Raw genomic sequence first — 27,904 nt, forward strand, 5'->3', positions numbered from 1 at the left:
CATCTCCTATCACAAGATCTTTAAGATAGTGCCCTGTGTTTTCTTCTAAAAGTCGTAAGGTCTTAACGCCTATGTTTAGGTCTTTGATCCAGTTAGAGTTAATTTTGTATAAGGTGTGAGGTAGGCATCATCTTTCATTCTTTAGGAAATAGATATCCAGTTCTCCAGACGCCATTTATTGAAGTGGCTGCTTTGTCCCGGTTAATTTGGCTTGACTGCCTTATCAAAGATCAGTTGTCCATAGATGTGAGAGTCTGTTTCTGATTTGATTCCATTGGTTGGTATCTCTGTCCTTATGCCAGTACCATGCTGTTTTGAATACTGTAGCTTTGTAATATGTTTCGAAGTCAGGTAGTGTGAGACCTCCCACTTTGTTCCTCTTAAGATATTTTTTGCTATTCTGGGCACCTTGCCCTTCCAAATAAATTTGTTTATTGTTTTTTCTATTTCTGCAAAGTAGGTTGTTGGAATTTTAATTGGTATTGCATTGAATCTGTAAATCAGTTTCGGTAGAGTTGACGTCTTAATTATATTTAGTCTTCCAATCCATGAACACAGTATGTTCTTCCATTTTTTTAGATCCCATTCAATTTCTTTTAGAAGTTTCTTCTAATTTTCTTTGTATAGGTCTTTTGTGGCCTTCATTAAGTTTATTCCTAAATATTTGATTCTTTTGGTTGCTATTGTAAATGGAATTTTTTTTTATCTCTTCCTCTTGTTGCACTACACTACAGATTTTTGCATGTTGATCTTGTAGCCTGCCACTTTGCTGTATTCATTGATTAGCTTTGCTGTAGATTTTTCTGGATTTTCTACATATAGAATCGTGTAATCTGCAGACAGTGAAAGTTTTACTTCTTCCTCTCCAATTTGGATGACTTTTGTTTCTTTTTCTTGCCTGATTGCTGTAGCTAGAACTTCCAGCACAATGTTGAATAACAATGGTGATAGTGGGCATCCCTGTCTTGTTCCAGATCTTAGAGGGAAAGCTTTCAGTCTCTCCCCATTGAGTATGATGTTAGCTGTGGGTTTTTCTTATATTGCCTATATCATATTGAGAAAATTCCCTTCTATTCCTAACCTTTGAAGTGTTTTCATCAAGAAAAGATGTTGAATTTTGTCAAATGCCTTTTGTGCATCGACTGAGATGATCATGTGGTTCTTTTGCTTTGACTTATTGATGTGGTGTATTACAATAATTGATTTTCTTGTGTTGAACCAGCCTTGCATACCTGGAATAAACCTCACTTGGTTGTGGTGTATAATTCTTTTAATGTGCTGTTGGATTTGATTTGCGAGTATTTTGTTGAGGATTTTTGCATCTGGATTCTTTAAAGAGATTGGTCTATAATTTTCTTTTTTTGTAGTATCTTTGTCTGCTTTTGGTATTAGGGTGATGTTGGCTTCATAGAATAAGTTGGGTAGTTTTCCCTCCTCTTCAGTTTTTTTCACAAGTTTGAGCAGGATTGGTATTAATTCTTTCTTGAATGTTTGGTAGACTTCACATGTGAAGCCATCTGGTCCTGGGCTTTTCTTTTTTCGGAGCTTTTTGATGACTGACTCAATCTGTTTATTTGTGATTGGTTTGTTGAAGTCCTCTATTTCTTCTCGGGTCAGTGTTGGTTGTTTATGCTTTTCTAGGAAGTTGTCCATTTCGTGTAAGTTGTCCAGTTTATTAGCCTATAGTTGCTCATAGTATCGTCTTCTTATCGCCTTTCTTTCTGCAGGGTCAGTAGTTACGTTTCCTTTCCCGTTTCTGATTGCATTTATTTGCATTTGTGCTTTATTTATTTATTTATTTATTTATTTATTTATTTATTTATTTATTTATTTATTTATTGTTAGCCTAGCTAGGGATCCATCAGTTTTGTTGATTTTCTTGAATAACTGGCTTCTGGTTTTGTTGATTCTCTCTATTGTTTTCCTGTTCTCAGTTTTGTATATTTCTGCTCTGATCTTTGTTATTTCTTCTTTCTGTTTGCTTTGGGGTTTATTTGCTGTTCTTTCTCTAGTTCCTCCAGGTAGACAGTTAATTCCTCAATTTTTGCTATCTCTTCTCTTTTAATATAGGCATTTAAGGCAATAAATTTCCCTCTCAGCACCACCTTTTCTGCATCCCATAAGTGTTGATATGTTGTGTTTTCATTGTCATTTGCCTCGAGGTATTTACTAATTTCTCTTGTAATTTCTTTCTTTACCCACTGTTTCTCTAAGAGCGTATTGTTTAGTCTCCATATATTTGTGAATTTTTCAATCTTCTGCCTGTTATTTATTTCCAACTTCATTCCGTTATAAGCTGAGATAGTGTTTTTTTTATAATATCAATAGTTTTAAATTTGTTGAGGCTTGCTTTGTGACCCAGCATGTGGTCTATCCTAGAAAATGTTCCATGAGCACTCGAGAAGAATGTGTATCCCTCTTTTGTTGGGTGTAATGTTCTATAAATGTCTGTCAAGTCTAGTTCATTTATTATGCAATTCAACATCTCCATTTCCTTGTTGATCCTCTGTCTAGATCTTCTATTCTTTGATGAGAGTGGCGTATTGAAATCTCCAACTATTATTGTGGAGTTATCTACTTCTCCTTTCAGTATTCTCAGTGTCTGCCTCATAAATTTTGGGGCACTCTGGCTTGGTGCATAAATGTTTATGATTGTTTTCTTGATGAATTGACCCCTTTATTAATAGATAGTGTCCATCTTTGTCTCTTTTAATTGTTTTATTTTTGAAGTCTACTTTGTCTGGTGTTAATATGCTTACTGACTCTTTTTTCTGGTTGCTGTTTGCATGAAATATCTTTTTCCAACCTTTCACTTTCAACCTGTTTTTGTGATTGTGTCTAAGGTGAGTTTCTTGTAGACGGCATATAGATGGGTCCTGTTTTTTAATCCATTCTGCCAGTCTGTGTCTTTTTATTGAGGAGTTTAAGCCATTAACATTTAGTGTTATTACTGTAAGGGCAGTACTTTCTTCTATCGTTTTTGTCTTTTGGATTTTATATGCCATGTCTTATTTTTTCCTCTCTCTCTTTTTACATGATAATCTTCATTTCTACACTCTTCTCCAAACCTCTTTCTCCTGTCTTTTCCTATCAGCCTGTAGCACTCTCTTTAGTATTTCCTGTAGCGCCGGTCTCATATTCATGCACTCTCTCAGTGTCTGTTTGTCTGAAAATATTTTAATCTCTCCCTCGCTTTTGGAGGACAGTTTTGCTGGATATAGAATTCTTGGTTGGCAGTTCTTCTCTTTCAGTGTGTTAAATATATCATACTACTGTCTTCTTGCCTCCATGGTTTTTGCAGAGAAATCTGTGCATAGTATTATTGAGCTTCCCTTGCGTGTGATGGATTGCTTTTCTCTTGCTGCTTTCAGAACTCTCTCGTCTTTGACATTAGACAGTCTGATCAGTAAGTGTCTTGGAGTACGTCTGTTGGGGTCTGTTCTATTTGGGGTGCGCTGTACTTCTTGAATCTCTAATTTTCTGTCTTTCTTAAGAGTTGGTAAATTTTCAGTGATGATTTCTTCTATTATTCTTTCTGCCCCTTTCTCCCTCTCTTTTCCCTCTGGGACACCCATGACACATATGTTTGTTGTCACTCAGCTCCCTAAGACCCTGCTCATACTTTTTCTTTCTTTTCACCATCTGTTCTTTCATGTGTGTGAATTCAGATGTCTGGTCTTCCAGTTCACTGATCCTTTCTTCTGCCTGTTCAAATCTACTGTTTTATCCCTCCATTGTCTTTTTTATCTTCTCCATTATTCCCTTCATTCTGTAAGTTTTGTCATTTGTTTTTTCAAGTTTATGAATTCTTCCTTATGGTCATCCAGTGTCCTTCTTATGTCCTTCATCTCTTTTGCTATGTCTTCCCTCAGTTCATTGCCTTGAGTTTTGAATTGATTTAGATTTGTTTGAACATCTCCAATTAGTTCTTCCTTCAGCTCATTGAAATGATTTAGCAATAATTGCTTCAACTCCTGTAACTCAGTTGAACTATTAGTTTGTTCCTTCAGCTGGTCCATATTTTCATGTTTCCTAGTATGGCTTGTTATCTTAAGCTGTCTAGGCATCTGACTTTCTTGATTAGTTTATTCTGGAGCTTGTTTTCACTTTTTTACCTAGGATTTTCTTGTTGGTTGGCTTTGTTCTCTAACCTTTGGTGTTTAGTTCAGCTTATTCTAGACCTTTAACTTTGATTCTGTTTAGTTGATCAGAGTTTTTCACCTCTTGTTTTTTTGTTTCTTGCCCTGCCTCTGTGTAGCCTTTTTGTGTGGTGAGCTCCTCAGATATGGTCAGCCCCAGTCAGGTATTCCTAGTCCAGAGAGGCCCAGGTCTCAGGAGGAGCGTATGGAGTTTCCTTGAAAATGAGACCTTCCTGTGAGGCCTTTAGATTCTGTACTTCTCCTGTGCTGTCCAGCAGGTGGCACTTGCCAGCCTGTATTTCCTCCATCAGTGTAAGGAGGCAGGGAGCCTTTATTTCTCTAGGTGACCGACCCTGACCCTGTCGGTGGTGTGGCTGACTGAAGCTAGTTAATGAATTCCAACCCCTGGGATCTGAGTTCCCAAAAGGGCTGGGAAGTTATAGTGTTTAGCAAATTTTCTCTGCCACTTGACATTGCTTTGTCTCTCAGAGCTTTCGTAGCTTTGCTCTTGCCTGGGCCCAAATTGCAAGTCTTTGAGGCTTTCTGTAGTGGGTTTCTTAGAGTAATTGTTTTAGAAAAACAGAAAAATATTTAAAAAAAAGGAAGGGCCCAGTATGAACTAATTTACAGTCCTTACAGGTCTAATGGGCTATTGAAATGCTAAAAGACCAGGAGTTGAGGGCGATTAAGGAGCAATCAAGAAAGCAGAGATGCTGGTTTTTCAGACAAGGCCTCTCCCTCCCTGGATTTGCATATGTGTCTGATTCTGTTTGAGCCCTGCCCTTCTCAGTATTATGTTCACCTGACTCCAAAAAGTCTCTGTTTTTATTTTGTTTTTTATTTTTTTGCTGTTTGCTAGCCCCGTCTCCTCTTGCTGGGCTGACTGCTCCCAGATTTTCCAGTGTCTGCTCTCAGTTTATGGTTGCAGCTTTTGTTCTCCCTCCTTGTTCCCAGCAAGGACAGCCCCTCCTCCCTTAGTATTGTGCCTGGCAGGGAGGGGCGCGGGCCACCTGACAGCGAGAGCTTACAGATTTCGCTGATCTCAGCTGTTCTACACATTCGTGAGTGTTGTATGAAGTTTGTCCAATCTCAGATTCCTCTGTGGTATCCGGTCCACACAGTTCCTGGCTTTCTGCCAACTGCCCCGGAGGAGTAACTACAACCTAGACCTCACCACTCCACTATCTGTGATATATTTTCAGTCCATTGTCATATTTTCAACAGTTTTTTTCTCTCTTTAAGCATAAAAATAAACCCATTTTAAATGTTGAATCAATTGATTCCAAGAATATCTCCAGACCAGCCCTCAAGGATGGGATTCTGCTGCCATTCACTCATTATGGCTTATTTTACTTTGTATGTTCTGTGAATTTTAATTCTGAGCTGAGCTCACATTCATTGTGAATTTATTTGTAGTAATTCTTTGACTCCTGGATTTATGGTGTGTTTTTTAAAGGTGCTTTCATGTTTGCTTCTACTGGAGGCATTGGTGCACTGTTATCCAGGCACCACCTTGAATTATATTCTTGTCTTAGATTTTTGAGCCACCTAGTATGAATACCATCTTAAACCCTGGTCACAGCCTGGGTATCATAGATTGATCTAGGGAAACTTATTGTTCATTGTTTTCTTCAGAGCCAAGGCTGAGACAGGTAAGCTTCTCGACAGTCTTCAACTGTGGAAGGTTTCCCACTGATTCACTGAGGTTGCTATTGTTTAAGTCATAAATCCTTGTCTTCTTGTAGAATTTAGGCAGAGGGATTTTCTTTCTTGCCAGCTCATCAGGTATTTTTCAATTATATATATATATAGATATATTTTCCCACTAGCATTTTGTTTTTGTTTTATGCCAGGGTTTGGCAGTTGGGGCAAATATGTATCATGTTTTTGGAGATAGAAACCTTGGCTTTCTTTTATATAACGTCTTTTGACTGTTCAACTTTGTATATTATTGAGAGTTTTAGAGAAAGAAAGTGTAAAAAAAAATAGGGAATTCTCAAGGTAATTTTTTTATTATTTACAGACACCTAGATCATCATAAACTATGGGATCCCAATGAATTTGCAGTTCACTGCTTTAAAATTATAATGTATTCCATTCAGGTAAGTTTTGGCTAAATATTTATACTTATATAAGTAATTTTGGTTTTTTATATAGGTCATCAAACAGATACATAACACTGTAGGGTATAAAACATGTTCTTAATTTAACTATTTTATCTCATTTATTTTCATTTACCATCTGTTTTCTTATTACCATGTGGAAGAGATATCCAGTATGAGCAATATTGTGCTACCATATTTCCCTGATAAAAAGGCATTGGATTTCATATTTATTTTTAGCAGCATATAACTGATAATAACAACATTTGATCGATGGATTTGATTGTTTTAATTTCCATTTACCATAAAAATGATATAATAATAATTCTTTTAAGTATTATATCATCCTCTTTGTATAAATGCACACATTAACCTGGTAGCTCTGACCAGGATTTAACATTTTTAAGGGATTACTTAGACATAGTTTCAAAGACATAGTTTTCAAAATTTGTGATTTAGGGAAAATATTTTGTTTAAACCTTATCTTTTGTGTTAAATCGTCTTGTTGAAGGTATAAGATGTTGTGCTTAAGAACTAGACTCTGGGGCAGGTTACCTAACTTTTGAAAACCTTTCTTATTTTCATTGTGAAGTGCATGGAGTGATTGAGATAAGCCTACCTCATAGGTCTGTTTGTGTGGATGAAATGGGATAATGTATATAGAGGGTAACCTGGTTACCTCTGAATGAAGGGCCTTTTATCATAAGTTCACACTATCTATTATCCCTGGAGCCATCAATTGAGTATTAGTAATAATAGCTATTTATCGTGCACTTTTCATAAAGACACTGTTTAGGTGCTTTACACAAATTACTTCATTTAATTGTCACAATGATCTTATGAGGTGATTGTTATTTTTTAAATATTGGAGGTGAGGACAGAGAGGCTAAGGATTTCTCTTGAACTGTGGCCTATTAAGCTATTAAGTGATGGAAACAGAATTTGAATTTGGGGAAATCCATCTCTAGAGCTTTCATATGTGACAACTACCTTATATTGCTTCTTCAAGCTATTTATCTGTTAAAACATTGCGTTAAACTTCAGTATAAGGGTGAATTTTAATGAATGTTAACGAGGCTGCAATAAACCGGACTTAAAAACCATATAGTCTAAAGTATAACATCTTTGCATTTTCATTCCTTTCACTCCATGCTCTTTTGTAATACCTTATTTTATTCTTGAGTTGTTCCTTAAAAGTAGAGTAAATGTGTGTTTTGGTTTGCTTGGGATAGGCCTGCTTTATGTAATTATCGACAACACAGTTACTTTCCCATGTGCTCTGGGGTGGACAGTGAAGCAAATGGCTACCCTACTTGTAAGGCAGATTCTAATTACGTAAGGTTCACACACATCAAAAGCATGCAGCTTCCTAGGCAAGACTTTCAGTTTCACATTGTGTGCGGATGTCTGTCTGACTTGCCTCAATTTTTTTAATGCAATTTTATTGAGATATATTCATACACCATATAATCCATCAAAGGTATACAATTATTGGCTCACAGTATCATCATATTGTGCATTCGTCACCACAGTCAATTTTATAACATTTTCATTTCTCCAAAATAAAGACAAAAATAAAAATACCCAAACCATCTCATACCTCTTATTACCCTCTATTATTTAGACATATTTTTTTTTATTATTTTATTACTCATACACTGGGTAAGGGGAGTGTCACAAGGTTTTCACAATCACTCGGTCACACGATAAAAGCTATCTAGTTATACGATCATCATCAAGAATCAGGTCTACTGGATTACAGTTCAACAGATTCAGGTATTTCCTTCTAGCTACTCTAATACACTAAAAACTAAAAATGAGTATATAATGCATAAGAATAACCTCCAGAATGACCTCTTGACTCCATTTGAAATCTCTCAGCCACTGAAACCTTATTTTGTTCCATTTCTTTTCCCCTTTTTGGTCAAGAAGGCTTCCTCAATCCCGCAATGCCAGGACCAGGCTAATCCTTGGGAGTTATGTCCCATGTTGCCAGGGAGATTTACACCCCTGGGAGTCATGTCCCACGTAGGGACATGTGGGTGGGTGAGACGTGAGGGAGGGTGGTGAGTTTATTTGCAGAGTTATGACTTGCCTCAGTTTTTAAGTGAGGCTTTAGCTTTAAGTGGAGCAACAAGTAAAGATGGAAATGTAAACTTAGTTTTTACTTTGTGTTGTTATAAAAGTAGATGTATTAGGTCAGAAATGCAAGAAACAGCTGGAGGTGGTATTTCTGTTATATTGATAGAGATAGAAGGGAATTTTTTGATTTTGACAAAAGTAGCCATTATGTGTAGGACACTGCTTATTAATATAAAACCATTCATTTCAAAGGGAGAAATAGGGTGGTAGATGTCGCTCTAGGTTATATGTGTAGGTTTATGAAAACAAAACCTTACTACTGTGTTTAAAAAGTCAAAGAATATTCACTAGAGTTAAAAATAAATATTTTGTCTAGCTCTGCTTTTTTGATTAGGACCTGGTAATCATTCACTGTGACTAACCAAATTCATTTATATGCGATAAAACTCTTTATAAATTCTGGCTCTTCTGAAATCTTCTTTATTTAAATTTTGTCCGAAACACATTAATCAACTTTTCATTTTGACAGTGGCTCTTGATTAAAGTTTTGACTGTTTAGTGATATTAGATATTCATAATAAGAAATAATATCTAGTTGGGGTAAGAGATAAGTACTACAAATAACATAATCTGTTTATTTTTAAGCAGCAGTTTGTCCTGTTATTAAATTACAAGGGTGCATACCTGTTCATTTTGAACGGTTAGAAATTACAAAAAAGTATGGAGAATGCAGATATCTCATAAATCTCTCAGAAGTGGCCAGTGTTAACATTTTGTTGTATGTAATTCTAGTCTTAAGCTTTTTCTTTTAGTCTTATAAGCTTTAAAAAAAAACAGATTAAATTTTATTGAACGTAATATTTTGCACTTTGCACTTTTTTCACTCAAAATATCAAATATTTTTCAAGTATCCCTATGTATTCTTCAAAGTACGGTTTTTAATGGCTACCTTTTATCCCCTAATATGAGTACCATAACATATTTAATCTGTCGCCTACAACTGACATTTAAGTGTCACATGTTTTTCTATTTTTATGAATACTCCCTGGATAAATGTACTTATATATACATCTTTGTACTGTTTTGTTGCCTTTAGGCTCAGTATTCTCACCATGTGATCCAGGAGATTCTAGGACACCTTGATGCACGTAAAAAAGATTCTCCACGAGTTCGAGCAGGTATTATTCAGGTTCTGTTAGAGGCTGTCGCCATTGCTGCTAAGGGTTCCATAGGTGAGTACTAATTGAAAAAAAAAAATTTAAATGCCTCAGTCTATTTCAAAGTGTTTATCAGTAGGGATAACTGTATAGAAAACTCTTCTCTGAGACTGTATCTACACATTTTTAAATGTACTATAATTTCTCTTGAAACTTTGGGTCATGTGACTATTCTTCGGTTTCTTTAGTGTCTAGTTCAGATTTAGCATTTTCCTCCAAGTCAGTCTCTTCTTACCCCTTTCTTTTCTTCTAATAAAGGTTTTGAATACCAATTATGTGTTTGGGAGAATACATGTCTAAAAAACTTACAGTTTACTTGGGGGTTTATAAAACTTTACCTAATGCTATATTACAAAGCAGAATTTGATCAGGTATCATAAGAAAACTTGGTTCAGAGAGGGGTGGGAAAAATTATGTAACCCATTTTGGCTGGACTGTATGATGTTTATGTGGAAAAAGTCAAGACGTGACTTGAAAGTTAAATTTTTTCTAGATCATGGACTTAGTCTGTAGCTGATTGGCATTCTTTAAAGATTTACTGTAGTGTTTGTCAGAGATGTGCTATAGGAAAATTCATCTGGCAGTGAAATGTGCAGTTAGTTAGATAGAGGTAGCAGGTGGCAATCCTGTGTGGGCATTACCAAAAGAACTGACTTTGGATGTCAACAGTAGAAATGGTAATGTGAAGTCAACAGGATTTGATAAGTGATTGTAGAGGGAACAAGGAGAAAGGACAGGTCTAATATGATATTTCACCTGTATGTGAATAGAAGAATAGAAGTGTTCATAAGAGAAATATGGAAGTTAGGAGGAGAATCTGGTTATGATTTCTTTGCTTCAAATTAAATGGGGAAATGTATCAGCTAATGAAATATTCTACTTTCTTTTGACCCATCATAATGTTTGTAGAGAATGCAGAATCAGATGGGAGTGGGCATTTTGGATATAAACTTTTCATTGTTTATCTTGTAACTTACCTCAAAGAGATATTGGAGAGTTACTAATTTGAAATATGAAATGAAATGCAGATGATGCATTGAATCATCAGATTTATTATTGAAGGTCTGCTATGTGTTAGGTTCTGTACTTGGCTCTGTGTAGTCAAAGAAGCATTTGGACATGGCTTCAAGAGTAGGAGACATAGATAAAATCCACTAATTAAAATGTAGTGTGATAGATGCATTGATAGAAACATGGGAAAGTATAGAACTAAGAGAAGAAAGCAAATTCCATTTACTTGGATCTGTTAAACTGGCTAGTTTCTGTCTAATAATTGAGGCAATTTCTTCCTTTTTCAGTCTCAAAAGCTGCAAAATAAATTTTCTGTGTTGCAGTGAGCTATTTTATTATAATTTTGTGGATTCTGACCCAATAATCAAGTTAAATTTTGTCCTGGTACACATTATTTTGAGTAGGCAAGATTAGATAGGTGCGAAGTTTGGGGTAATTATTATATCCATACATGCATTTTGTATGGTTTGTTTCAGAGATTCAAACAATGAGTTACTCATAGATGCTCAGTAAACGTTTGTTGTTATAGCAAGGAGACTTTCTTATTTAGGTTTTTCTCATTTGCTTTTTGTCCTTCAAACTGGTTAGTTCTTAAGTTATTAAGTATTTCCAACTATTTAGAAAAATAACCAGAAGTACCTGTTGAGAAATACGAGAGTTGATTTTGAGAATATAATAATTGGAAAAGTATCTGCTTACAAAAATCAACCTTTACAGGCCCCACAGTGCTGGAAGTTTTCAACACCCTATTGAAGCATCTGCGTCTCAGTGTTGAATTTGAAGCTAATGATTTACAGGGAGGATCTGTAGGCAGTGCCAACTTGAACACAAGTTCCAAAGACAATGATGAGAAGATTGTGCAGAATGCTATTATCCAAACAATAGGTGAGTAAATTTCACTTTCAAAACTTATATGTAAAACAGGGATTAAAAAATAAATAACTCTTACTTAAGGTACCTGACTCTTACAGTACATTTGTCAGAGATGAATGATAAGCTTATGTTTTAAAATTTTTTATTTGAAAAATAAACAAGCATTAGAATAGGGTAAAGAATACTGTATACCCCTTACCCAGATTTATTTTACGACATTTACTTTTCCATTTTCTGTCCCCACCTCCGTCTCTCTACAGTGTGTGTATATGTGACTACCTACATACATACACAGTCGATCCTCATTATTCACCGATTTCCTATTTGTGAATTTACCTCCTTGCTAAAATGTGTTTGTAACTCTAAATCAGTACTTACAACACTTTTGTGGTCATTCATAGACATTTGCCTGGTTACCTGAAACTTGAACTGCAACCCAGTAGCCTTGATTCTTGAAGATTATCATATAATTTTACAGCTTACACGGTGTGACTGTGTGAGTGTGAAAACTTTGTGGCTCACACTCCCTTTATCCAGTGTATGGGCAGATGAGTAGAAACATGGGGGCAAAAATTAAATGAATAATGGGGGGGGGTGTTTTGGGTGTTCTTTTTTACTTGTATTTTTATTCTTTTATTTTTTTTGGCGTAATAAAATGTTCAAAATTTTGATGAATGCACAACTGTATGATGGTACTGTGAACAGTTGTGCACTGTGGATGATTGTAGGGTATGTGAATATATCTCAATGAAACTGGAGTTTTAAAAATGTATTATAATTGTATTTGGAAAAATAAACTCTTTTTTTAAATCTGTGATATTTATCTTAATATTTTTGTAGGATTTTTTGGAAGTAACCTACCAGATTATCAGAGGTCAGAAATCATGATGTTCATTATGGGGAAAGTACCTGTTTTTGGAACAACCACCCATAATTTGGATATCAGTCAACTAGGGTATGCAGTTTTCCTATGTTCTTAACTAGACATTTTAACTTACTCTTGGGTTAAATTTCACGTTAAAGAATTATAGAAAGTGTCTGTTTTGTTTTTTAATCACATGTACTAAATGTCCTAAGGAAAACAGTATTTTTGGCACTAGATTGCTAAGCAATTAAGTCAACATATGCATGCTTTTAGAACACCTTCTTATATATATTCTTAAATTTTTTACAACATATTGACCAGGTAGAAGATTTGTTTAACCTGGACCTTGGGCATATGCATACATATTTAGGGTGAAGCTTGAAGTTGCCTGTAAAAATTTTAAGTTAATATCACTGTAGAAAGAATGTTCACTTACTCCTAGAATTATAAAACTGAAAGTTGTTTGAAAGGTCATCTGTTCTGGCCCCTCACTTTACAGATTTGATTTGATTTTACAACATGCTAACACTTTAGTTTGAGAATAATTTCGTATGATTTGCTAATTTGATAAGGAAATGATAGTGTCTTAGTCTTCGATTTATATTTCTTTAACTGTTAATTAGATAACCTTTTATCCATTTGTTAATTCCTCTTTGAATTGTATGCTCTCACCTCCTTATTGATATGTTGTACAGATGTTAAATTTGTTCATTATATTTGCAGTAAATATTTTCTCCAATTTACAGTTTCTTTTAATTTGAGTTGTTTAGTTGTGCGGTCATGTGATTTAATTTTCATATAATCATGTGCATGTGTTTGTTTCCTTTTAGTCAAAAACTTGAATTCTTTTGCTTTCAATTTGATTTTTTCTTTTAAATTTAACTGTATTTTGTGTGAAATTTATTCTAGAGTAGAAAGTGAACCATGATTTTAGCTATAATGTAAATAAAGTCTATGTAACCAATAAGGTAGCTTTTAAATCAGTGAAGAGTAATATAAATAAATGAAGCAATATAAACATTAATTAGAGTTAAAAAGATAATATCAGCATTTTGTATTTTTTAGGGATTTGGGAACCAGGCGGATTCAGATAATGTTACTGAGATCTTTACTCATGGTAAGGTATTTAAGACAAGTGAAGGACACAATGGCTTTATATTTTTGAAAAATTTAAAAGAATAGCTTCACATTATCAACTTCATTTTCTTATATACTAAGATGCTGTTTATGGTTTCTTTTTTCTGTGGTTGATGTAAAATATTATGCTCTTCATTTCTTTTGGTACTATACTTTTTACAGCTTATTCCTCACTTTTCCATTCTTTATGATTGATCCTCACAATGATCAAAACATACAGAGGATAGAACTATTGCCATTTTATAGTTAATGAAGCTTGGCCTCAGAGACTTTCAATGGAAGGAATTGAGGAGTTTCACCAAGTTCATCAGGCTAAGGAATAAGAACTTGGACTCGAAATCTAATATCTTTGCTACATACCATACTATTCCTTTTAGATACTGAACAAATACTTGCTTTTAGTTTCGAAAAGAGTTAAGGAAAATGAGATTTTGTCATTTAAAATTTGGAGTGGGTATGAAAAACTGAAAAGGAAAAGCATATCCAAAATGTGAGGTCTTGTAGTTATTTTGTAGTGATTACATTCATCTTTGATTCACCTACACCTAGCACAATGTCAAGAACAAAGTAGGAGCTAGTTTTGGGGGTAATAATCACAGTGTATCTTTTCTGTAACCAGCCCATTATCTGTTACATATATTCTAGAAATCTTTATTATACATGATCCCATTTTTTAATGAAACATTTTACATATAGTGGTAAGTACAGAATGTGTCTTCTGTGGTTTCATTTCTAATTCTGTTTATGGTACTTGTCATGCAGAAGTTTTAAATTGTATTTAGTCAGATTTTTCAGTCCTTTCCTATGGGCTTTGTGCTTTGTGTGTGTTTTTTTTTATCTTGCTTAAGAACTCCTTGCCTGCTCTAATGATGTAAGCACATTTGCTTTTATTTTCTTATAAAAGTTCTAAATTTTGGCTTTCCACATTTTGAACTTTAATCTGAAGTTTATTTTTGTTTTTGGTGTGAGTCACAGAAATATTTTTAATTTTCCTTAATGGGTAATCCATTGTCCCACCAGTTTCCTTGCTGATTTATAAAATCCCTGTCATCCTTTAGTAAGTGCACAAATGTAAATGTTAAATATTCCGTATCTGCTTTTAATCTCAAAAATAAGATGGAAAAAAAAACCCTTGAAATTTTATTTGGTCCTAAGTATTTATATTAAATGAATTCTCTGTGTAAGCCTTGCCTCTAATCCTAATTAGATACCTAATTGTACCTAATTGAGTGAATTTGGTATGGTTAAAATGTTTTGTAGTATTTGAGAAAATGTTCTTTAAAAGCTTTTTATTTAGAAGATAAAGCTGTACTTGTAAATATCAAATCAATAACTAATAAATTCAGCTTTCCAAAATGAAAATGTTTTCGCACTAGCCATTTACTTCATTTAAAGTGAAAGAATAATTTTCTAATTTAAAAATTTAAATTTAAAATTTGCAGGTCTTATCTTTCCTAATGACCACCTAATCTCTTTATTTTTCTTCAGCTTACTGATTGCCTATCATATTCTTTTTTAATGCAATTTTATTGAGATATATCCAAATCCCATATAATTGTCCGAAGTGTACAATTAATTGTTCACAATATCATCATATAGTTGTGCAGTCATCACCACAGTCATTTTTTGAACATTGTCATTAATCCAAAAAATAAATATAAGAATAAAAATAAAAAGAACAGAAAAAAAGAACACTAAAAACATCCCATACCCCACATCCCCCCTATTACTCATTTATTTTTTGTCCCTATTTTTCTACTCTTCTGTCCATATAATGGATAAAAGGAGTGTGAGCCACAAGGTTTTCACAGTCACATGGTCACCCTGTATAAGCTATATAATTATATGATAGTCTTCAAGAATCAAGGATACTGGATTGCTGTTCAGCAGTTTCAAGTATTTCCTTCTAGCTATTCTAATACACTAAAAACTAAAAGGAGATATCCATACAATGCATAAGAATAACCTCCAGGATGACCTCTCAACTCCATTTGAAATCTCTCAGCCACTGAAACTTTATTTTGTTTCATTTTTCTTCCCCCTTTTGGTCTACAAGGCTTTCTTAATCCTATGATGCCAGATATAGGCTCATCCCTGGGAGTCATGTCCCATGTTGCCAGGGAGACCTACACCCCTGAGAGTCATGTCCCATGCAGGGGGAAGGCAGCAAGTCCACCTGCCAAGTTCCCTTAGAGAGAGAGGCCACATCAGAGTAACAAAAGAGGTTCTCTTGGGGTGACTCTCAGGCACAACTATAAGTAGGCTTAGCCTCTCCTTTGCAGTAACAAGCTTCATAAGGGCAAGCCCCAAGATCAAGGGCTCGGTCTACTAAACTGGTAGTCTCCAATGCTTGTGAGAATATCAGGAGTTCTCCAGGTGGGAAAGTTTAATATTTCCATATTTTTCCCCAGTCCCTCAATGGGGCTTTGCAAATACATGTATATTCTCTGCCCAGATTACTCTGGGATGTATCGGGGCTTCACTAACCCATACAAACCAACCAGATCTCATTCCTTATTCAAGGTTCCATGTAATTACGATTGTCTATCATGTTCTTAACTTCTCTGTGCCTCAGTTTCCACTTATAAAATGGGGATGCACTAGCCCCACCTCCCCCTCAGGGATGTGATGAGGATGAAGTTAATACCCAGACAGTGCTTGGAATCATCCCTGGCACATAGGAAGCATATGATAAATGTGTGCTACTATTACTTTTATTCTCCTTATGAATGATGTTTTTGTTAATCTAGTAAAGTCCAAGTTTTTGGTTCTTATAAAACAATGGTAAATTTTACCCCAAAGAAGCACTCATCACAAAGGTTTTTTTGTTTGTTTTAACTCCTATAATCAGGTGACCTCTGGATACAAAGCAAAAACAATTGTTACTGCACTACCTGGGTCTTTTCTGGATCCTTTGTTATCACCCTCTCTCATGGAAGACTATGAACTGAGACAGTTAGTTTTGGAAGTAATGCATAATCTTATGGATCGCCATGACAACAGAGCAAAACTTCGCGGGATCAGGTAATGTGCCATTTTGAAGCGGGCTTGATAAGTTTTTTAAATTTTTAAATTAATGTATTTAATAGTGTAATCTTTTAATGTAAGTTTTTCAGATTTTTTAAACCAGCATTTTATTTAATTGGTATGATGACTATTGAATTATTAATATATCTTAAGATAGCAAATGTTTGGGGGCCTCTTAATAGTCTCTTCAGGGATCTCATCTACTAGTAATGGCTAGTTATGTGAGTTTAATTTTGGTTTTATTTTAGTTTTGCCTTAAACTTAGGAATGACATTAGAAGTAAAGATTATGTTTTGCAATTCCCCTTAATTAAACTTGGTAATTCAGTAGTGTCATTACATATAGGTTTATTCAAAATGTCAAATGAAATGAGTACTTAATAGTTCAAACTCCTAAGATTAAATACAATTTCCCTGTCTTATAGTAAATGTGTTGTTCAATAAAATTGATTGTCTCTAGAATAATACCAGATGTAGCTGACCTAAAGATTAAAAGAGAAAAAATTTGTAGACAAGACACAAGTTTCATGAAAAAGGTAAGATCGTCATCTCAAAAATAATGTTCATGTAAGTTATATAACCATTTGAATTTTTAGATAGTTTTACATTGATCTCTGACCTTAAAATAATTGTGGAGTTGAAAAGATCACCAGCTGCTACCTCTAGCCTCCCCAGTTGCCATAGCATTACTGATGGTGTCTCTTCCAGCCTGTGTTTAAATATTGCATTGTTGGAGTGTTGGAATAGTTCTAAATTTCTTCCTATGAGTTAAAATGTCTCCCAATAATTCTTGCCCTGCACACCCCCCCCCCCAAAAAAAACACATATTGATTCCACTTTTGAGGCCTCTTTTACAAACAGCTTCAAGTTTTTGAAAACAACTACCACTATTAAGTAAACGTATAGTGAGTGTTTACTGTGAATTAGACACTGTTCTTTGCACTGTTTGGAATGTAAAGATTCTTGCCCTTAATAAGTTGTAGTTAGCTATTTTCATTATAATCATTTAAATTTTATAGGTTCTATTGGCAGACGGCTAGATTTAGAAAATCATGGCATCTAAAGTTATTTAGCATATTGAGTTAAATTTCTATGCAGTAATTTTTCATTTAAAACTTGAGCACTTAGTATTTGCCAGGCACTGAGTTCAGTACTGAGAGATACAGCAATAACCATGATGCACAAGCTAACTTCCCTTAGTATGCTTACAGTCTTGGTGGATAAGGGAGCCCTGATTTTTAGAGGTACAGAGAACAATAGATGTAGAGCCCTGTAGGAAGATACATGCAGAGACCTATAATCCGTGTTCTTTTTTGATTCTTTAACTAGACCATGCTTTCTCCATACCGTCTTTAGTTTTGTTGTCACTATCCATTACTGCTAATTGCTGTATTTCGATTTAATGACTGTACAGTTTAACATTTTCATTTGAAAAAGAATTTACAGAATATCACTAATCCTAAATTAATGTGATCCCTTGAATTAAAATAATTGTTTGCTGTAGTGTATATAAAAAAAAAACTAGGTATTAAATAGGGCTTATACTCTTTCCAACTTTTTTTTCCAGGATTTTTTTGTATACCCAGCTAATGAAAGAAATCATTCCACATAAATGAGGAATTTTAAATTATAATTAATAGAATGAATTTTGAAAATTCAATGGATAACTAATTTGTGGTTTTTTTAACATTATATAAAACATTAAAGAATCCTGAACATTGAGACTGGATTTTATTTTATCAGTGATAGAAATAACCCTTTGTGCTTAATTCTACTAGCCAACCAAGTTGAAAGGCTATAACATAACTGAATGACTGGACGACTATTCCATGTTAAATTCTGAATCCCTAAACTGTTCTCTTAATTAATTACTCCTTTGTTTTATAAGAAAACTTACTAGCTAAGCACTTGTTACCATTAGGATAAACCATTTCTTTTAGGATAATGTTCTTTTGGAGAATCCTTTTATATTTTTTCCTTCATCATATTTTATTTTTGTAATTTGACACCCTTTTTCATTTACCTTCCAACTTCTTCTATCAGTCAAAGTGTTCTTTGGTTTATATGCACTTTAGTTGACAACTTATGGAAATCCCTACAAAGATTTAAAAAAAAAAAAAATTGGGTTTCTATAACCAGGAGACAATGGCTGTCCTTTGGCAGAAAATCTTGCAGTGTAGCATGAACGGTACCTTGGGCATCTTTGTCAGCATTGTCTATTCAGACAGCTGTGTCTCAGTTCACTACCCAGCCGAAAGCCACTCCATCTGAGGGACATCCTAGACATTGGGTCTAAGTTTGAAAAAATGTCTCAGGGCAGGAAGCTCTTACATCTTACATTGAGAGGTGTCTTTTCATCTGTAATTTTCTAATAAAGCTTACACTTCCAGATAAAACACCCGCTCCCACTCAGTCTACCCAACATCAACTCTGTATATAGTGCCTCACCTGCCAGGGCTTCTCCCCCAGACCTACATCCCTGAAAGGCTATAAATGATTATTTATATAAATGTCTCTTTCTCTGTCCTTCCCATTTTCAGAATGGGCAACAACTATACAGGCACATATATTTGGGCTGTAAAGAGGAAGACAATGTTCAGAAAAACTATGAGCTACTTTATACTTCTCTTGCTCTAATAACTATTGAACTGGCCAATGAAGAAGTGGTTATTGATCTCATTCGATTAGCCATTGCTTTACAGGTATGCTTTCATAACTTTTCCATTGAAGAAAAATGTTTTATGAAACAGGCACCATCTTTCAAGTGATTTGCCTTTGCCTATGGACATGAATTTTAAAAGGGAGGTGTCTGGTTGGCTGTCTGAAATACTCTAGACAAGGATCACATTCATTTATTCTTTTAACAAGTATTGATCAAGCACTAACTGTGCGTGCTTGATATCGTTTAAGGCCTTGGGAATACTGTGATGACAAAGAGATACGATATTTTCAGTCTAGTGGGAAAGATGGTCATTAAATAATTGGATATATACAGTGTTTACTTTGTGTTGTGAAAGTGCCATGCAGTGAAAGAACTGTGTGCAGTGGGAGTGTGTTTGTGTGTATGAACAGGGAAAGCAGGAAAGGCTTTCCTCAGGAAGAGATATTTAAGTTAAATGGCCATTTAGTCTCCTTTCAGGATTCTTTTAAGAAATTACTTCTTATAACATGATTAGCATTCCAAACTTACCTGCAGTTTTTCAGTGTAATCATACAGAAAAGTCTAATGGAGCATATGACCTTGAACTGCTGGATGTGTTTGTTCTTATTAAAGGACAGTGCAATTATCAATGAGGATAATTTGCCGATGTTCCATCGCTGTGGAATCATGGCACTGGTTGCAGCATACCTCAACTTTGTAAGTCAGATGATAGCTGTCCCTGCGTTTTGCCAGCATGTTAGCAAGGTAATGTATATAGTAAAGTCTCTTGACTTTTGTCTAAAAAAGGCTAATTTCCTTCCAGGGATGATTATTTTAAGTTTGGTTATTACATATCAAATTATCAAAATAATTCCATAAAAATATACAAAAGTGACTAAATCGGAAATACAACTAAAACTACAGCTAGTGTTATGTTTTCATTTATACCTATTTTAATAGAATTATTTTATCTGGTGTTTATAGAGTACATAATTTTCTTAACTTCTGAAATAGTTCATGTGATTTTCTTATGTAATTTTTTTCCTTTTGAACCATTATGAATCTTAGTATCTAAATTTTCTTGAATTATTATTCTTGTTTATTTTGTTGTTATTCTTTTAAACCAGTCAACTTGAAGTATATCTCACAAGTTGAATAATTAATATGCTTCTCAGAAGATTGTAAAAATAAAACCATGCATGGTTACGTACTTTTCAGAGCCCCTAGCTTACCTGCAGTAAAGGTCCACTATGATATTTATTCTTTAAAGATGTCAGGAAGAACCTCATTTTTATGAAATTGTCAGAGCACATCCTTCAGTACTTACTAAAATGTCAGGGTTTAGTCATCCTATGAAATAAAGCTCCTTCATTCCCTAAACAAACATTTGTGTGCGTATTTGCTGCCAACCAGTAGAGATATAATTATTACAGAAGTGTTGTGCTCCCTTTAAGTGGCTCATGGTTTAATAGTGGAGCTAGACCTCACAGTGCTTTGTGACCTCAGTGCGTTGGGGGGTGAGGGGGAGGGCGCGGATTGGGAGGACCTGTTGCTTTGTAAAGGGATTTCCAAAATATTGGCATTTGAGAAAGTATATATTCCTACCCCTTTATAGTAAGTTTAATCAGATGTAATGAGAGGTACTTTTTTTACCTTATTTATTTGTCGTGATTTTGTTATTTGCTAATTTTAAAAAATAAATGTGAAAACAAAATGAACTCTGCATTTGGGCTGTAAACTTAGCTTAAATTCCAAAATGAAGTGAAGGCATTGCTTATTAATGTTAAAATGTTTTGTTTTAGTTTGTTTTTGGTTTTTTAATTTGTTTTCCAAATTTTCCCAGCAAGGTTCTGAGAGGTGAGGTTTTTGATTTTGTTTTGTTTTGTTTTTGGATATTTTTCAGATTATTGAAATTCGAACTATGGAAGCCCCTTATTTTCTACCAGAGCATATTTTCAGAGATAAGTGCACGTATGTTAATTCTTTACATTTTAAGGAAGGGACACTGACTTGTGACAACAATCAGTAGTGATTATTTAGGAGTAACTATTGTTACAATAATTTTCTGGTACTTTCTAATCACTGTTTTGTATGTCTTTCATTTAATTCACGTAGATTTTTTCCCTTGTTATAAAAGTTCTGACACGTTATAAAATGTAGACTCAGCACCCGTGGAATCAGCCTTTGATGAACAAAGATAGTTTATCTTAACTTTTTTTTAAATATAAGGCTACAGCCCTTAAATATTGCAATTTTTGTATGTTCTCATGTATAAAGGAATACTCCTTTAGGAGAATACAATTACAATATCCTGTTGAAGATTTTCAGTAATAACAATACTCACAAAACTGTAAGTTATAGACTGCATTTTTTCTTGCTCCCCAAAAGAAAAATACATATAATAATACTTCATTTAAACTTTGGGCTCTGAAAACAGTTTAGTATTGAAAGAATCAGTATAAGATAATGCCAATTTGAAAGGAAAGTGAAACTTTATGTGCTTGAGAAATTGTTTCCTTTCAAATGCAGGCCCATGTTTTATTATCAATCAGTGAGCTACATTTGTATTTTCTTCTCCCAGTAGGTTTTTAATTAGCATGAAAGTTAAAGCTGAATTTAGTGCGTTTCATCATTTAATGTTTGAGTACCAACAGAGTAATAAAAGATAACTCACTATTGGGAAAAGAATCAAAGCAGACTAGTTAATATAAGAGACCACAAAGCATGTGTTTTTAAAGAGCTCAAATTAGTCACCTAAATATAGTGATTTTTCTATTATTAGTTACAATATAAGTTGTGTTTATATTTAGAGCATTGAAGCTTTTGCTCTAAAATGTTTTGTGTATTCACTTATTTTTGTTCAGTAATTTAAATAATACTGAATAATTGTTGTTTTGATCAACCTGACAGGCTTCCAAAGTCTTTAGAGAAGCATGACAAAAGTTTGTACTTTCTGACCAACAAGATTGCAGAGTCATTAGGTGGAAGTGGATACAGTGTGGAGAGATTGTCGGTACCATATGTGCCACAAGAAACAGGTAAGAGGAGGCTAATTACTCTAGTGAATGGTTATGTTGCAACACTTTTTCCATTGTTGCCCGATTAACAATAAAAGTTAATTCTGGTCTATATACTTATTATATCAGAGCCGTTTTCAAATGCTTAAGAGTGTTCACTTCTGTTTTTGAATTTTGCCCTTGAAATTCATCTATAGAAAATCTCTAAAGATGCACATATGATTTTATCATGAGTAGCTCGAGTCCTTGTGTGTTTATTATTATATTTAATATATTATTAGTATATTATTATACTTTAAACAAAGGAGCAAAGTGGTATCTTTCCTCATTAAATAATAACGTATTTAACTTATGAAAACTGGTGAAAATTATTTACTTAGTGATTTGTTGTTACTGAGCTTAGTTAGGCAGCGTTTGTCATTTGGAAGAGTATAGACTTTGCTATGTAAGGAAACCTGCAAACTTTTTAAGTTATGAATTTTTCTTTTCTTTATGTACTATGTATTTCTTTCTGTTCTTTCCATTGCCTGAAGTAATTCTGTTGTGTTTCAAGGCAAAACTTCATGACATCTTATATTCAATTTATACTTTAAAAACCAAAATAAGGAATTCTGTCTTACACCTCATTTTCATTTGATAGTTGTATGAATACTGAATGTGGTGGAACTAGTTCTTCCATTTGGAGATACTCTGTGCACAGAGCTGACTATATGATGGCTCTTGACCAGAAGAGAAAACTAGGGTTGTGATATTTAATTACTCCTTATTAATAAAGGGAATTTTTTGCTATACATTTTTTGTCATACAGAAAAGATAAGTGTCCAAACACATTACACAGAGTTTAGATTTTCCTAAACCTGTTTTATATGTCAGCATAATACTCCTCAGCTGTTATCTTTGCTTTTATTTAAATATGTACCTTGATTTTCTTCTATAAAGTTCTATAAAGTTCTATAAAGTTTTACAATGTAATGTTTTAATTTTTGACTCATCTTAGATCAGTTTAATATATAGAAATTTTTAATTAGATAATGTTTCCATCAGAGAACTATAATTGATTTCAGTTTAGTGTGGATTAATCACTGAAAGTAATATAATCTCTGTAAATAACTATCTTTTTAATAATGTGGATCCAAAATATATATATTTTTGGAATGATAATTTTTCATAATTGAGATGTTAACGAATGGTTGTAATTTCTTCTAAACACTATACTATAAAAGGTTCTATACCTCATGAATTCCTTAGCTTTGTAATTTATAAGAAATGTTTTTAAAGATATTTTAAAATTTTCATTCTTATAATTTGGATTTAGCTTTCTTTCCTTTAGGCAAAAACACTCATAAACCCAGGCACAAGTACAAAGGTAAATCCAAGTGTCATTGTGGCCTACCCTTTCCCTCACCTGTCCTCTAGGAAAATAGCTTAATAAAGTTTGCCTTTTAGAAAATGGAACCAGTGGCTGACATATTTCATATAGTTATGTTTAGTTATTATTTTTCCTCTACTGTTCCCATAGCTGTAGTTTATTTTTACCTCTTTCTTATTTCCTTTTACCCTTTTTCTTGAATTCATAATAGTTCTTAAAGTTCTGGTACTTTTTTTTTTTTTTTGAACCTTAGGTTTAAACCATTTCTTCCCATCCCTGGAAAAGATGTATTCTCTTTTTTAATGCCTCTTTTTCATTGACTCGGAGAATGTTCAGCATTTCAATATATACTTATTTATGTAACTGCATAGAAATCCTTAAGTGTGAATAACATTTTTCTCATTTGCAATGACCTTGATAGTTTAGAGCCAATCTATGGCATGTATATCTTGCCTTAATGCAGGAGTCAGAAGAAACAGTGATACTTTCTAGGACAATCAGTCAATTAAATAATCAATCCCATTATTAAATTTTCCTTTTTCTATATAACCATCAGACATTCATTTAAAAAATTGAGTGATTTAAGAGCAGTATGTCAAAAGAAAAAGAAAAGCATACTTATTTTTTGTGTGTATAATGCATACACCCATCCTCATAGCAATACTAGATGCCATTTATTATGCACTAATTGTGTGCCAGACTCTGTGATAAACACTTTGTATTCATTTTCTCATTTAATCTTTTAAATATTTTGGTGAGGAAGGTAGTAGTATCTTTGTTTACAAGTGAGAATAGTGAGTTTGAAATTAAATAATTTGATTAGTTGACACTGCTAGAATTAACTGCCTTTACTGTTCAGTTAGGTGCTTAATAAATTATTTGATTTAGCTAACTCTTTTTTCATGGACTATTTAGACTCAAAGATTGTTCAAACCTCCAGAATGATTTTTTCGTTTATTCTCCATACCTTTTCTGTGTGCCTACTCGGTAAAGGCATATCAGGTAGTGTTGCTACTTTGAGGGGTAAAAAGATGTTGGAGTCCCTAAAATACAGTGATAACTTGTTCTCATGAAAGAAATGGGCTTCCCAAAGTTTTTTGAACTGTTGGTACCTGACATACAGTAAGTAAGTTGTCAGTAAATGTTATACTGATGACTCCGTTTTTCCTTTATCGCCAATCAACCTAGTAGTCCAATAGGCATGCGCTCTGTGAGAGGTCCAGTGATACCCATCGGCTGGAGCATTCAGATGTACCAGTCCTTTCAGTAAACTTCAGAGCTATTTAACCTATAAGTCTTTCTTATTGAGTGCCTCTAGTGTGCCAGCTGCTGTTGAACAGAAGCAAGAATGAACAAGATAGCGGTCTCACCCTTCACAAAGTTTACAGCCTTTCTCAGCTGTGTTCCTCATCTGAACCACAAAATCCAGAAGATGATTTGAGTGACTGTTGTCTCAATTCTCCCAAGATTACATTTAACCAGTACCATTTCAGATACATAGGAAAGAAGTTAATTCATTATACAATGATGCCTTATGTTGGTTATTAGGTCTGAATTCACTAACAAAACAAATAACGAGGCAATTGCAATATGCCTACAAAGCTAGGATCAGGGAAGTTTGGGGTTCTCAGACAAGCACTTTGTAGACCCAGGTTTGGTGGACCAGGGATATCTGGAGCCAGCCGAAGCAAGTGTTTAGGCAAGTAAACTGTACTTCCTGTGGAAGTAACAGTATTTGTGAAGGAATGTTTTGTTCAGGGAATTAATATAAAGTTAGTACAACAGGAGTGAGTTGAGAGAGTGAGGTTGGGAATTGTGAAGCCAAGTTAAATAGTTGGAACTTTATTCTGAAGGCAGTGAGGAGTCATTGAATGAGTTTAAACAAGGGATGACATGATTAGAGTTATGTTTTAGAAATATGACTCTGGTTGTAGTTTGGTAAACTGGGCATGGGGTAACCATTTACAAGGCTCTTTAGTAAGCCCCAGGCAAGGTGACAGTGGCCTATGCTAAAAAGGTACTAGTGATATAGAAAAGTTGGTAGGTTCTAAATAAATGTACAGAGGAGTATCTGCAGGCATTTGATTGATATGATGGAGGTTGGGGAGAAGACTCAAAGACTTTGCCTAGATTTCTGTCTTGGGCACTTGGGTAGATGATGCAGTGTCAGCAGAAGAGCAGGGTTTACTTGCCACTTTTCCCCCTTTTTGGGAGAGTAGGGAAGGATGGGTGATATGACCAGGTTTAAGTGAAGGAATAAAGGAGTATGCACTTCAGATGTAAATGTCAATTCATAGTTTTGAATTCGGAGTGGTAGAAGGATGGCATTTTTGTTACCAGAAATAAATAGAAAGAGTGGCTAGTTTTGGAGCTCAGCCTTATGTTGAGTATATTTGGCAGTGGAGTATCTACTGTAGGAGTCAGGGCTGGGTCTTGTGTAAGAGTTTTGAGGTTATAATGAGAATTTTGAAATCAGCGACAGGGGATTTTGTTATAACCTTTGGGCAGGATGATTTCTAGAAGTGGAGAAGTAAAGAGAAATAATAGATGGCTTTGGAGAATTCCTTTTCCCTTTAGGGAGGGCATGTTGCGGGGGCGGGGGGGGGGGGGAGCCTGAAAGCCTAAAACCCAGAATTCCCAGTTAGAGTGTAAAAATATTGTAGATCCCTAGGAGGATTTGGGATGGGGAAGGGGAGGGAGAAGCTTCAAAAAGGAAAAGATGGCATGATAAATTGCTGAAGCTTCAGAGAGGTTGAGAATTGATGAAGGCCTTTGGATTTTCCTAGAAGGGGATTATTGATGGCCTTTGAGACAGCAGTTTTGATGGCAAGCTGGAAAGGAATAGCAGCTTACACACATAGTTTTTTGTGTTGCTGTTCTGTCTTTGCTGTTACCCTTGAGGGTGAATAAAGACTCTGGTACAGCCTAGTCTCTGAAAAGTTTTCTAGCAGGACAGGGAAGGATGTACGTGTGGTGAATGCGTGTGTGCATGTGTGTGTCCTTTTGCAGTGAATTCACAACTAAGCAAATCTCATAAATTAATACAAATAATAGGCCAAAGTTCACTTATATTTAAAAATCTAGCCATTTACGTATCATCTCCAAACCAACCATTTGTAGTTTGCAGTAGGTAAATTGGTATGCTTGAAAGAGTCACTGACAGAAAAACTATGAGTTTTTCTCTGAGCCAGGAAATGTAAACTTGTGTCTTAAGTCAGCCTGAATTCAGAAGTTGTTTGTGGTCTTGGCTCTACCCTAGGTGTGTAATCTTTGGTTTGCCCCCTTAATTTCTCAGGGAGCCCTTATCCTCCTAAGCCATTTAGCTCAAAGGGGAAATAGACATGAAAGTACTTCAAAAACTACAAAATGCAATATAAATATTAAGAATGGTATTAGTATTTATTTCAGTGTCTTAATCTTCTAATTGACTTTTTGAATTTTGTCAACTTGTCCTGTTGATTAAGTGCACATTTGACACATGAATACCTTTATCCGCTTTATCGAAACATTCTGTATTTTCCAGCCAATCACTACTATAAAAATATTTTCGTATGTATGTCCCATCTCTCCTTTTTTAGAAGGGTGGGAGTAGAGGCCATTTTTATTAAACTTTGTTTTAAAAAATGATTGTCTTTTATTACCCCGACTTTGCATTCCATAGTCTAGTGAAAATTATTTTTGATTTGTTTTTATTCTGTAAATATATGTTTAACTTTAGGTGGAATTTTGGTTTTATATCCAAGTATAGCTATTACTCATATATTCATATGAATACCATCAGCATTAAACTAAGACAGTTTGAATTTTGTTTGTAGATAATTTACCTGTGAAGTTTCACTGTGCCTCCTTTAGCTTTTTAAATGAATCTGAGTAGTCGTAAAGTTCCCAGTACATTTATGATGTATTATGTATAATTAAGTCAATTCCTATATCTTATTTTCTATATATAGCCATAAAAAATTATGTTGAGAGTCACTTAATTTAGTTCTGTGCCATGCTTGCATTCAGACTGTTTTCTTTACTCTTTAGCCATCTGAATGCAGTGGGTATATGCATTATATACAGATACAGCAGGTGGCAGCAAAGTATCACTGAAGAAATTTAGGTATAGTGCTCTGGTATGGCTTCTAAAATTCAGATCCTTGTGTGTAGTTAAAAACAAAGGTAAGAAATGATGGTTGCTATTGTGGACAACAGGTATAAGAAGCAGAGAAGTATGAGAGTGGAAAAATGGAAAGGGCAAGGTAAGTAGTGTCCTGGACTCTCCCAATCCAGAGAATATTGGCCATACTTAATTGAGAGAAGCAAAGGTCTCACCACGGGGGTACTTGTATCAGATAGTTGGAGAGATGGTGACCTGGTAATTCGCTACAGCTAACAGGACAGAGTACTCCACAGAGGCTGCAGTGATGCTGCATTTCATTA

The 27,904-nt window shown here is 34.5% G+C and overlaps 1 protein-coding gene across 2 annotated transcripts in view; it reads left to right on the forward strand.

Annotated features, from left to right (window-relative positions):
* The window catches only part of EFR3A (EFR3 homolog A), a 140,867-nt gene that overhangs the window by 94,649 nt on the left and 18,314 nt on the right, over window positions 1-27,904 (forward strand). For both annotated transcript variants that reach the window (XM_037802375.1, XM_037802376.1), the window contains exons 8-18: window positions 6,163-6,241; window positions 9,420-9,555; window positions 11,269-11,436; window positions 12,265-12,379; window positions 13,355-13,406; window positions 16,278-16,450; window positions 16,913-16,988; window positions 18,993-19,154; window positions 19,727-19,858; window positions 20,997-21,064; window positions 22,004-22,131. In XM_037802375.1, the coding sequence (XP_037658303.1) occupies window positions 6,163-6,241; window positions 9,420-9,555; window positions 11,269-11,436; window positions 12,265-12,379; window positions 13,355-13,406; window positions 16,278-16,450; window positions 16,913-16,988; window positions 18,993-19,154; window positions 19,727-19,858; window positions 20,997-21,064; window positions 22,004-22,131 (1,289 nt within the window). The remainder of the gene's footprint in view (window positions 1-6,162; window positions 6,242-9,419; window positions 9,556-11,268; window positions 11,437-12,264; window positions 12,380-13,354; window positions 13,407-16,277; window positions 16,451-16,912; window positions 16,989-18,992; window positions 19,155-19,726; window positions 19,859-20,996; window positions 21,065-22,003; window positions 22,132-27,904) is intronic.

Source organism: Choloepus didactylus, chromosome 14 (genome assembly GCF_015220235.1).
Source record: "Choloepus didactylus isolate mChoDid1 chromosome 14, mChoDid1.pri, whole genome shotgun sequence".
NCBI classification, from domain to species: Eukaryota; Metazoa; Chordata; class Mammalia; order Pilosa; family Megalonychidae; genus Choloepus; species Choloepus didactylus.